Source organism: Scheffersomyces xylosifermentans, assembly GCF_036884685.1.
Source record: "Scheffersomyces xylosifermentans strain CBS 12540 chromosome Unknown RJT20scaffold_2, whole genome shotgun sequence".
Lineage (NCBI taxonomy): Eukaryota > Fungi > Ascomycota > Pichiomycetes > Serinales > Debaryomycetaceae > Scheffersomyces > Scheffersomyces xylosifermentans.
The window spans coordinates 58,115-70,367 of record NW_027042940.1 but is presented as its reverse complement, the minus strand read 5'-3'; the positions used below and the strand labels follow the sequence as shown (position 1 = coordinate 70,367).

The following is a 12,253-nucleotide window of genomic DNA, read 5'->3' as shown; positions in this document are numbered from 1 at the left end:
AAAGGCTGGGTTAGATGCTGTCAGTCACAGATCCAAGATTTAAGGGACCCAAGCGCTAAGAAAACACGCGACGGCTTATATTATCGAACATCTAGGTACGGAGCATTCGATACTGACAGAAATAGCGCAAGCAGTCGGACAACAGTAACCTTTCCAGCCGAATACAAACAGCAGAACAGCTGGTGCGTAGTCACGAATTTAGTAGCAAGCTCGTAAAACTGAATTTTCACGTCTGGAGACAATACTCGATTGAGAGGGAAAGAGCTTCCACTTCTCATAGTGCAGGACAATATGCGTATTTGACCGTCAATATTTTAAGAAACGTTGGTTAGGCTCGTGATTGCTGTAAGAGAAAATCTGGTGGAGCCAGTCCAGATTGAGAGTTGTGAGCGATCCTGTATGCGGTCACTGCAGCCTCTTTCTTGAAGTGGTCTAAAACAGTAAAAAAGGTTTCAGCGAAAAGAAATGGACAGAAACTAAAAAAATAATTGATGCCAGGAAAGACCTTCCACCATATTATCATGTTAAGGTGAAAAGGTCTAACCATTGCAAATATGGATGGTGCGTTTCTGGGGACGAGATTGCCCAAGGGGACATTTCTGTCAAGTTGGGGTTCGGTTGGAGTTGGAATTCGGTTGGTGTAGAAATGGGTGGGCTTAAGCAGGTTGAGTTAACCCCATATTCTCCACGCATTTGTGGAGCAAGATCCAGGTCTTACCAGTAAATAACGAGTTATGGTCAGCAAACTAGTCTGGTGATGGTTCCAAATGAATGCAAATGTCGTAGTGTCGTAGTCATGTGCGCTGTTGGTATCAGCCGTTTTCTATCTAAACATTTGGCGATTAACAGTCGTAATGGACCACTTCCGTATTCGATATTTGTACCCGAGCCCCGTAGTGGGGAACTCTAGTTCCCCGATCATGTAAATTCAGTGTTTATTCACTCACACAATCTTGATCCTCTAAAGTAAAAAGGTACGGGACTTCAAATTTTTGGTGTATGCAAATGGTGCATTACCCCAAGATGCTACCCCATAAAAATACGAATTTCCCAATGCATATTATTGTGGGCGGCCCTGTGGACACCACTTAACCTGTAATTCTACTGCAGACATAAATCTATTTTGTGGCCAAATTAAATTGGCTCAGGATCAACTTTCCATCAAAATTAACGAGTGGGACTCTCTTCTACATACACCGAAGAAAGGAATTAGTGAGTAGCCTTACCATTGAAAGAAAGTTTAATTCAAGGTATGATTACTATATTTGTATGTAGTGGGGTATCTAATTTGTAGGGATATGTTATCAGTTGAGAATATTATTGAAAGGTTAGCTTAGTTCCCCTCCTTTGCACGGTGTTGATGTATTGATGCGATGGTACATGCGCTTCGTTTACTGATGTTTGTGGAGAAGAAGAGTGTCAGCCACTTTCGTATCGTACAACCCATCTCTTAGCATTCTCTTTGCCTGATTTCCGTCGGCTACCGCCTTATGACGGATAATAGCCAGAGTCACCTGTCTTCTCCGTAGCGGTGACTCAAGGGAACAAAATAACGGCAATCTAGTTAGCCTGAAAAGAAATACCTCTTGCAGTTAAAATAGTAAAATGCCCCATCATTACTATCTAAGTGACAGCATGAGAGAAGGACAACTTAGACAGAAGGGGTAAAACTGGATGCAATGAGTATATGCATTCAACGCTAATTTGCCAAACTGCAATCTCAAAAATCATTCGTCAGACAAAAAATATTGCAGAAAATATGGAGAACCACTACTTGTGTATGCAATGTTTGTGTGGTGAGTGACAGTTTCACGAAATTTCTGTTCCGTGTGACTGAGAAAATTATTTACGGTTTGCACCAGACAAATTGTCCACATCTACTTGAGGTTAAACATGAGATTGCCTTAGGCACATTATGGATCTCGCAGAAACCATATTCAGAGCCAGGAACGTGCCAAGAGGACCCTAAATTGAGGATGCGGCACAAGTTCTAACTTATTGATACCTCTTCCTCTGTGAATATCTATCACGGGGATTTTGCAACGAGTTCGATATCTGGTGCTGGCAAACTGTAATCTCACCTTTTCACCTTCCTTGACTCCCCAGAAAATATCCCTTGAAAGGTCGTAAAAGATAGGTTTCTGCAGCAGCAGCAGCAGCAGCACAAATTATTTTAATTTATTAATTTTAGATTACTGCCCCGTCTGTCTGTCTGAATATTGTTATTTTGCCCACTCCATATTTTTATTTTTTACCATGCATGCCCCATTGTCTGAACCCATAGTTGACAAAAAGAAATAGCGGATTATCAACAGAATTCTTCCTTTAACATGCAGAAGTTTAATGGCGCTTCTACAGTTTTTAGTCAACCTCAATTTTGGGGCCATCCAGCCTCCAGGATTTGTATAAATACACTTGGATCTCCCATTCTGTTGAACAAATGTTTTTATATTCTCATCATCAGATTCTATTCTCTAGTTTATTACTTTAGCTTCTATCGCTGGTCGATCCAACAATAAACAACTAGTGAAAAGAAAGAAAAAGATAAACTACTACAATGTCCGATCTCAAAGAAGCCCATGTTAAGGATCAAACCGATTCACTCTCGATTACCGACAAGATTGAGATGCAAGAAAACATCTTGAACTCGGAGGAAATCGATGACTACATTTTCCAAAATGAATCATGGTGGAAGTATGGTCATTTAAGATTATTGCACTTGTTCATTTTCATCATCACTTTGGCCTCGACCAACAACGGTTACGATGGTTCTATGTTGAACGGTTTGCAAATTCTTCCAGCTTGGCAAGAAACCATGGGTCACCCAACTGGTTACAAATTGGGTTCTCTTGCCAACGGTACCATGTTCGGTTCCATTCTTGCTGTTACCGTTGCTTCTATCTTAACCGATAAGGCTGGTAGAAAAAAGACTGTTCTTATCGGTTCTGGTATTGCTGTTATCGGTGGTATCTTACAAGGTGCTTCTACTAACTTCGCTTTTTTCTTGATTGCCAGAATCATTCTTGGTTTCGGTGTTGGTATTGCTTGTACTGCTGCCCCAGCCTTGATTGCTGAGCTTTCTCACCCAACTTACAGATCTCAGTGTACCGCTGTCTACAACACTTTATGGAACTTGGGTTCTATTATTGCTGCTTGGGTTACTTACGGTACTAAGATCCACTTACCTGGTGACAAGTCATGGAGAGTTCCATCTTATTTGCAAATGGTTATGCCAGCTATTCAAATTTTGACTATGTGGTGGTGTCCAGAATCTCCAAGATGGTTGATTGACCACGGTCAACTTGAAAAGGCCAGATCTATCCTTTTCAGATTCCACACTGGTGGTTCTGAGGATGAGAGAGCTGTTAAGTTTGTTGAATTCGAAATCAGAGAAATTAAGGCTGCTTTGGAGTTAGAGAAAATCACTACCAGTTCTAGATACATTGATTTCATCACTATCAAGTCTTACAGAAAGAGATTGTTCTTGGTTTGTTTCACTGCTTGTATTATGCAATTATCTGGTAACGGTTTGGTTTCTTATTTCCTTGGTAAGGTTTTGACTTCTATTGGTATTACATCTCAAAAGGAGCAATTGATTATTAACGGTTGTTTGACTATTTACAATATGGTTATTTGTGTCTTCGTCGCTTTTATCTGTCACTTGTTCAGAAGAAGAACCTTATTCTTGACCTCTATTTCCGGTATGCTTATCTGTTACGTGATTTGGACTATTCTTTCTGCTATCAACCAACAACGTAATTTCGAAGACCCAAGTTTGGGTAAGGGTGTTCTTGCTATGATCTTCTTATTCTACGGTTGTTACGATATTGGTGCTAATGGCTTACCATTCTTGTACGCCACTGAAGTCTTGCCATACACTCACAGAGCCAAGGGTCTTAACTTGATGTACTTCACCCAATTGCTTACTCTTGTCTACAACGGTTACGTCAACCCAATTGCCATGGATGCCATCGACTGGAAGTACTACATTGTTTGGTGTTGTTTCTTGGCCTTTGAATTGGTTATCGTTTACTTCTTCTTCATTGAAACTTATGGTTACACTTTGGAAGAAGTCGCTGTTGTTTTCGGTGACGATGCCACCACTGCTTTGCACGATCTTTCTTCTCCAGTTGAGAAGTCTCAAGTTGAGCACCTCGAAGACGGTAGCTACGACAACAGCGAGAAGGTTGCTGCTAAAGTTTAAGATTCTTGACATGACCAACTCCTTAAAATATGAGTTTCAATTCCTTTTAATACGCAGGTTTTTTGTCGAATGTAATAAATTTGTTTGAATTTCCTTAATTTGGATGTAAATATGATATCTTAATAGTTATAATATATCTCATCTTTTGACTAATAACAATAACTTGTAGAATGTTTTTCTCCAGTCGAACAAGTCAGAAAACTACGCTTTACATATCTCACGTATCTTGTCTCTCGTATTCCTATGCTACATTCCCGTTCAGGATTTACAACACTAAGGTCTCAGAGAACTCTTCTAACTAAATCACAAATTCACATTACCAACAAGTCACCTTGCTTCTTCTCCTCTTCCACCTTTCTTGCTATTTGCTTTCGTCTGTTTTGTTTTGGTTTACAATAGATGCAAAAAAAATGTTAAATGTTCCAAAAAAAATATTAGTGCATAAACAGCAAATGACCAGAGATTATTACCAGAATGGGGCAATCCATATAAAAGTGTAATTGAGGAAACGGCGATATGTCCCACATTCGTCAGGAAATAATTTATGAGAGAAGATCCTGATCGGTACCAGGTTTGCTGCTTGCGCCGTACCTCTAGCGACGACGGAGGTACAGATTTTGGGAAATGTGTTTGGTGATGTGCTGTATGGTACTACGTGGTTCGCTCACTAAATATTTATGCGTTGTGCCATTTTTCCATATGGCTAGTAATGAGGAGACAGACAAGTGAACGAGTGGATGTGACACAGTTTCATGATATTATTCCAAACCTGCTTGGGGTGCCCAACAACTTTAGTTGTTTATTAGGGCACATCGTAAGAAGCACCCCATTGCTCCATTAACGACAATTCGTTGCATGAATGGGTATCCTAACAACAAAAGACAAATAAATAAATAAAATTGTACATGATACAGATATTCTGGGATACTTATTTTCATCTTGTGCATATTGGTGTTGACAGCAAATTTGAGCAAAGGGCAGCATGAAAGGGTAGTTGACTGTCTGACACTATAGCCTTGCGTTCGTATATATTAAGCCACTGAATTGCGGTATGGATCTTGTTCTTGGTGGTATGTATGTTATGTAATGTCGCTAGTGCAACTATCAAGACGACATGTGGAGTAGTAAAAATGTCGGTCTCTAGATTATCTTGATGTACTAGAAGAAGTTGACTTTTAGCATCTTTTGACGCATTATACCTCTGAAACCTTCCTTTTCGTCCAGATATATGAATCGCCGTCACCCCATACTCAAAATAAAATTATAATGTTTTCCTGAAATTATCATCAACGAAATTTTCTTTATTTCATTTTTGAGTTAGGAATGAGATTTTGCATCTTACTGGCCCTGATATACGACTTGGTCACATAGGGAAAGCCACATCCACAATAAAAGTCTGCTATCCTTGTGTTTTATAAAACCGGACTCCGCTCGGATGCCGAATTTATAGTTGTATCTTCTGGCTTCAAAATAGAAAACTATTCCACCCCGATTTTTTCCCAATCTTAGATATACTGTCTACCGACTCGGCTCTCCACAAAAACGCACAGATCCCATGGCCAATGCCCTTACCGCACCCCCTGGACCGCGTCATAGAATACGTCAAATTCACCTTCAGCCTCGTCGCTCACCCGAACCAAGACGCTTGACGCGTTTTAACTACCCACAGTCTCCGAATTCTTCATTCGAAATCCACCCAACAACAATATTGGATAAATGCAACACTACTTATCTTGTTAGTTAACAAAGCGTACATAGTCTGGTTATCTTGTATACATATCCACGCCGCACTATGTTACTCACACGCCACAGCCCGACTCGGACTCCGTTACCAAGACTGTCTTTCTCCACGTGACCTCTCATACAAGAAAGCAAAACAGAACATACAAGGAAAACACGTACTCTCCGATAAATGCGAAACACGTTACACAAAGACTCGTGGGAGAGATTCCCTCTGCGACTCGGACTTATCGCAGTATGTGGCTGTGAAATATATAAAAGAAGAGGAATCCTGTTTTAGGTTTATAATTCATGTTATGGGTTACTGTTGTATTGGAAACAGTGATTATAACAATAATAATACCATTTCATCAGCTCAAAGGTATTAGTTGATCGTTTATTTGCATCAAATAGAACGTAGCATTCACATACTTGGAAATAACATAAGCTGGTACTATTGCTATTTACACCACGAAACAAAAATACATATACATATAATGTCTAAGGTTCAAACTATCGGTGCCACCACTAAACTCAGTCAGCTGGAAATTCTCCCTGACAAGAACGATGTTGGCGCTTTGGCTAACAGAATTAACCTTGAAACCAGAAGTCTTCACGACAAAGTTGACAAGATGGTCACTCTCAAGATGGCTCTTGCTCTTAGAGATGGTAAGATTTACCGTCAAGGTCTTCAGTCTTTCTACCATGTATTTGCATCCATTGAAAAGAGCTTGTATGCTCAGTTTGAGGATGTTGACAGCGAATGGACTCCAATGTTAAAGAGCGTCTGGAAGCCAGAAATCGCAAGAAGAGAGAAAGCAGAGCAAGACTTGCTCTTCTACTACGACGACAGAAAGGAGAAGTTCGTAAATCCTATAATGCCTGAACAGATCGCTTTTGCTAACCACATTCTCGAAGGCACTAAAGAGAAGCCATACTTGCTTTTTGCCTATTTGCACGTTATGTACTTAGCTTTATTTGCTGGTGGAAGAATCATGAGATCTTCCTTCGCTAAGGCTACTGGTTTGTTCCCACATAAGAATGGTTTGAAGCACGAGGATATCGTCAAGTTGGGTACCAACTTCTTTACCTTCGATGTTGCTGATGAAAACTTGCTCAGAATGATCTATAAGCGCGATTACGAGCTTGTGACAAGAAACGGCCTTACTGAGGAGCAAAAATTGGAAATCATCGAAGAGTCCAAGTATATCTTTGAACAGAACGCCAAATGCATTAGTGAATTGGAAGCTCACAATTTGCTGAGATTAAGAAACAATTGGACTTATATTGCTGTATCCAAGGGTTACTATGTCGCATTGGTTATTCTTGCTCTTCTTTCGTTGTTATACATCAGGAGACTTTTACAGCAATTCCTCTAGAGGATGTTTTCCTTTTGCTATGTCTGCTCACTCCAGGCATATCCGTATATCCATTTTAGTAGCATATGAATGGTCAACTTGAATCTCTCGTTTTTGGCACATTCTCATCTTTTCATTACTTTGTCCTTTTTGCATTTTCGTTTCTGGAAAATGAATGTGATTGTTTTCATTTTTCATTTCAGTTATAAATATTAGCATGGTTTATTTTGGTTTATATATGTATATTAGTCTAATTATAACTTCTTTATAGGATTGGTTTTCTTCTTATTAAATCTGGCTTTCTCGTATGAAATGGTAAACGTACCGGATTTCTTTGACTACATTATCAAAACTTCGATATCTTGATCTCATCCCTACTACCTTGGCTCTTCATGCTTACCATTTCGCTTCGTGATATTCTTAAGTGATAGGCTATTATATATGTTTTAGGTGTCTATTAAGATAAAAAATCATACTATGTCGTTAGAGGGACTTATTTAATCGTCATCTTCCTCCTCTTCGTCTTCTCCGAAATCTTCGTCATCTTCGTCGTCTTCACTTTCCTCATTCATCTCCGCATCCTCGTGTGCGGCTGCTGCAGAAGCAGCTATTTCTGGGTCCAATTCGTTGGTTACACCATCTGGATGGTCTTTGAGCCAGTTGGCCGTCCACGATGCAATTCTATCGACATTTTCCTCCATCTCTTCAACCGAATTAGAATTCAATTCAATTACGATCTCAGGAATATACGACTCTCTAGCTTCTTGGGCAATAACCTCCATAATCTCACAATCGATATTTTCCTGGATTTTGTTATCCTTGTATCCTCTCTTCTTCAACCTCTCGAATAACAAAGAGTTGTCAGTTCTCAAAACTACTACCAAATCAATCAATCTTTCTGGAAAGATGTCACAACAGTGCCAATCTACAATTATTCCGCCCTTTTCCAAATCTGGCTCCAATGAGTCCAAAAGTTTGTCTTCGTCTACCACTGATGTGTCTAATACTTTATCATAACTCTCTATACATCTACGCTCCTTGGCGATATCGCTAATGGAGAAATGTTGAAACTTGTTCTCCTCATCGCTTCTTTCTTCATTGAGTTGCGAAACCAAGTCCTCAGCATGGGATGTCTTACCACATCCGGGAGTTCCTGTAATAATTATATTAGGAATGTATCTTCTAGACATTGCCTATTTGTCTATGATAATATAGTTTTTGGTTATTTAAATCCAGTTTTTGCCGTCGAATCAAGAACACATGGCCAAATGCCGTGGGTTTTCAGGTTATTGCAAAAAAGTGAAAATTGATATTTGGTCGTGCATGCACCAGCTGCTTTTTATGGGGAAGAGTGGAAGAAGTTGGAGACACTGAATGTCAAACAGGGCAGGTTGGCGGGGTTTATTAAGCGATTCATGTTCGTAGAAATGCTAAGCTGCAGAGAGGTAGTAGGAAGTAATTGGCATCCAAAACATGCGTTAGTGTTGAAAAGATGCAAAGAAGGTGCGTTGCAACCTAAAAATTAGCAGTAGCAGGAGCGTGATACAAAGAACAATAACAACATCATTTTAACTATAGTTCCTTTTGTAAATTTGGCTAAACGTACTAAAAATTCTCGTGAAATACAATAAAAGTACTAATTCCTTATTTATTTTTAACCAATATTTCCTATTTTTGCTCTATAAAGACCCATTTCCTCGCTAAGTCTCTCTCCACAATGGCCAACAAGTGCCAAACAAAATCAACAAATCCTTTCTGAACAGAATCTCTCGACGCATTCACTACCATATTTTCAGGTTTGAACAAATCAATCTCATAATAATATATATATATATAACATACGACGTAGTGGTGTAAAGGGCCTCCAATATTGGGAGGAAGATAGTTGCAAATTACTACATGAGTCGTGCGTTGGTAAGGTTCCATTTCTAAGTATTGCTGGAGGACACAAAGATATGACAGACCACCACTTGTCGACGGTCTCGGTACTTTTGATTCAGACATATCACTGTCATGGTGTAACAACTATTCTTAATTCCTAAATGCCTGTCCCGTCATTTCAAAGGAACGTTTCAATGGAATACTAACCATTCATACACATATTATCATCTTCTACTATTACTTCTACTACTCCTACACATTAACTTCATATAAACATCCATACCTCAATTCCACTCAATATGGTCGTGTCCCCTGGTCAATATCTCCAATAGCTCCAAAAACCCAATTTCTTGTTGGTTAGCATTAGATATTAGAGAAAGATGACAGTTATAACGTACTATTAGTTGTATTTATATTAACACTTCTTATTTTTTTCAGTGAAATTGCATTCAGAGACTCTTCAATAATGCGTATGTATTTTTAGCGGAAGAAAGTTGTACTTTTTTTGGTGTTTTGCATCGTTTATTCGTAACAGTCAACTCTCATTATATTTACAGCCAGACGTTTTACTAACCATGAAATGCAGCGACGTTACCGCCAGGATTACCTGCCAGCAATAATAGTAATAGCAATAACAACCATATCAGCGGTACTAGTCAATCTGCGGAATCTAATGTTACATCCAGCGAAGACTCAGATTCTATGGCTAAATATGGGTTAGCAGGACTCTCGTCCTTAATCAAAATGGACCAGTCAGATTACACCACCTTTGCCATAGGACAAGACATTTCCAAGCTTGGGTTTGATTTGGGCAAAAACTCGACCATTCTCAAAAATCTAGCATCGCCATGGGCAGAAACCTCAAGATCAGAGGTCGAACCGTACTTCACACTTCCACAGTCCATTCTTGCAGAGAATATAGTACCTCCGCCAGGTCCTTGCGACAACAAGATCCAGTCATTCACCGACGAAACTCTCTTCTACATATTCTACATGAAGCCCCGAGACACATTGCAAGAGTATGCGGCGCGTGAGTTGGTTGCCAGAAATTGGAGATATCATAAGGACATACAAGTTTGGCTTACCAAGGACAGTAATGTAGAACCAGTATTGATCAGTCAAGACGTGGAAAAAGGAGTATACATCTTCTTTGATCCACATAACTGGGAGAAAATTAAAAAGGAGTTCGTACTACACTACTCGTCCGTCCAGGCTTAGAAGGACGATGTGCATTTGGTGAGATAAACATTGAAGATGAAATTTGAATAGGCTCCTTGGGTGTAGAATAAAGGCATTGTATTTTATTGTAAATGTACATATATCTTCATAGTTAGGAACAGATGAAGGATAGTTGAACCTCTTTCTTGTGAAGAGAATGTAGATATCTATACTTTAAAGTGAAATTTATCATTATAATGAGGACTTGCTCTTTTTTCAAATAGATTGATGTATTCTTTGTCAACCTATACAAATTCTATCATTACGTCTTTTCAGTTCTTCTTATTGTTGTCATATTCCTATTGGTCACTCTTTTGTGAACGTTACTTTGTCCACCTTCACCTCTCCGTTCAAATATGTGTATATGTATAGCGTACAAGTCGATCCGTGAGTATCCAAAAGACAGAATGAAGGAATTATTGAATTCAACTCTGTAACTTCATTTAAAACAGCCTCATCTATTGAATTTGCATTAATATCCAGTGACAACGGATTACCCTCTTCTTTGCTATGTGAGATTTCCAGCTTTTCGTCGTCATCTTCTTCTCCGAAGAGACTTTGCTTTGCAGAGGGAGCCTCTTCTACGTTTTCGTTTTTCTCTAAGTCAGAAGATTCTTCGGGTTTTGTTGCTTCCTTCGAAACCTCTTCCACTACTTCGTTTCTTGTCTCTTCTTTGACCTCTTCTTGAGCATCGTCTTTTTCATTGGTGACTTCTCCATCTTCCGCTTGTTCTTCTTCATCTTCTTCTTCGAAGTATTCAGGCCAATCAAAGCTATATGCTCCGGTGGCACTTCCTGGATTAATGAAGAATTTACCATCCAATGTATATGCCTCGACTTTGTGAGTTCCACCCCATATCAATACATCTACATCTAATTCCCTGGCCAAAGTCAGTAGTGACAAAGGATCGTTCTTAGGAACAATTTGGAAACCGTTTGTAAATCCTATTCTTAAGTTATCGTGTGTTATGACATTGTAGTAGGGAATTGGCTGTTCCTTATTGCTCAATGAGAACAATTGCTGGGACAATATTTGAGAGTCGTCGAATTCTCCTTTGACCAAGTGAAGCGAAGGCGAAAGTGTGTATAAGAACTTCAATGTTTCCGCTGAATTGTTGATATTTCCAAGACAGATGACGTTTGCTATCTTGCTATTCGTAGGTATTGCGTTAGGCTCAGGACACAAGAGTTTTCTGAATTTGAATGGTAAATCTATGGCTCTTTCCGGGATGTACAAATCCCCAATCGCTAAAGTTAACATGGTGAGTAAAGAAGAAGGTAAAACGTAAAATCTCTCGTTAAATCGTCTTCACAATAACAATATAGATCTAATTTAAGAACTAAGCTACCGAATACAGAAGAATTCAGCGACTTGTTATAGCAATTAGTAGTAGATACCAAGAAGAATATCATAATCGTTATTTAAACTTAAGCGCTTAACGACAACGAAAACGGAGATTTTGATAGTGGCTAATTTTCCTGCATGTAATGCCAGTACTATTAGAAGTGTAGAGATAAGTTTCTGGATGGTGGAAATATAGAGATGGATAGATATATTTAAGAAGTAGTTTTAAAATCGTAAGAAGTGGTTATGTAAGTTTATGGAGTCAGTGGGGTTAGGTTATATGGAAAAATTTTCTATTTTCATTTATCTTGGAGACATTTCTTCAAGTATTCAACATTCTAAAAGCCTTTCTGTCTCATTCTCGTTATGCCTTATATTTTTTGCTGCGAAATGCTCAATTGGGGGATAGGTTGCAAATGCCAGGGACTTAATGAAATATTTTGAAAACAACGTTAGCATATTACTTTGGAATGTATTTAATGGAGGTCTTTTAGTAGTGGATTCTTATAACAGACCATATAGGACCGTA

General features: G+C 39.0%; 5 protein-coding genes across 5 annotated transcripts; 3 read left to right on the top strand and 2 right to left on the bottom strand. All coding sequences in view use genetic code 12, as the record gives it.

Annotated features, from left to right (window-relative positions):
* Positions 1-2,521: 2,521 nt before the first annotated feature.
* RJT20DRAFT_125225 (putative hexose transporter) lies at positions 2,522-4,358 on the top strand. Its single transcript, XM_064916432.1, has one exon. The coding sequence runs from the start codon at positions 2,558-2,560 to the stop codon at positions 4,202-4,204; it is 1,647 nt and encodes a 548-aa protein (XP_064775552.1). The 5' UTR covers positions 2,522-2,557; the 3' UTR covers positions 4,205-4,358.
* A 1,877-nt stretch (positions 4,359-6,235) lies between these two features.
* Positions 6,236-7,316, top strand: HMX1 (Hmx1p). The gene has a single exon (XM_064919337.1). It carries the CDS (start codon positions 6,421-6,423, stop codon positions 7,300-7,302), a length of 882 nt encoding a protein of 293 aa, XP_064775551.1. The 5' UTR covers positions 6,236-6,420; the 3' UTR covers positions 7,303-7,316.
* Positions 7,317-7,639: 323 nt separating this feature from the next.
* HBR1 (nucleoside-triphosphatase) lies at positions 7,640-8,899 on the bottom strand. The gene has a single exon (XM_064919338.1). The coding sequence runs from the start codon at positions 8,469-8,471 to the stop codon at positions 7,779-7,781; it is 693 nt and encodes a 230-aa protein (XP_064775550.1). The 5' UTR covers positions 8,472-8,899; the 3' UTR covers positions 7,640-7,778.
* A 599-nt stretch (positions 8,900-9,498) lies between these two features.
* RJT20DRAFT_23742 (CCR4-NOT core subunit) lies at positions 9,499-10,533 on the top strand. The gene has a single exon (XM_064919336.1). The coding sequence runs from the start codon at positions 9,865-9,867 to the stop codon at positions 10,378-10,380; it is 516 nt and encodes a 171-aa protein (XP_064775549.1). The 5' UTR covers positions 9,499-9,864; the 3' UTR covers positions 10,381-10,533.
* Positions 10,534-11,794, bottom strand: RJT20DRAFT_23741 (retromer subunit). The gene has a single exon (XM_064919335.1). The coding sequence runs from the start codon at positions 11,638-11,640 to the stop codon at positions 10,687-10,689; it is 954 nt and encodes a 317-aa protein (XP_064775548.1). The 5' UTR covers positions 11,641-11,794; the 3' UTR covers positions 10,534-10,686.
* Positions 11,795-12,253: the final 459 nt, after the last annotated feature.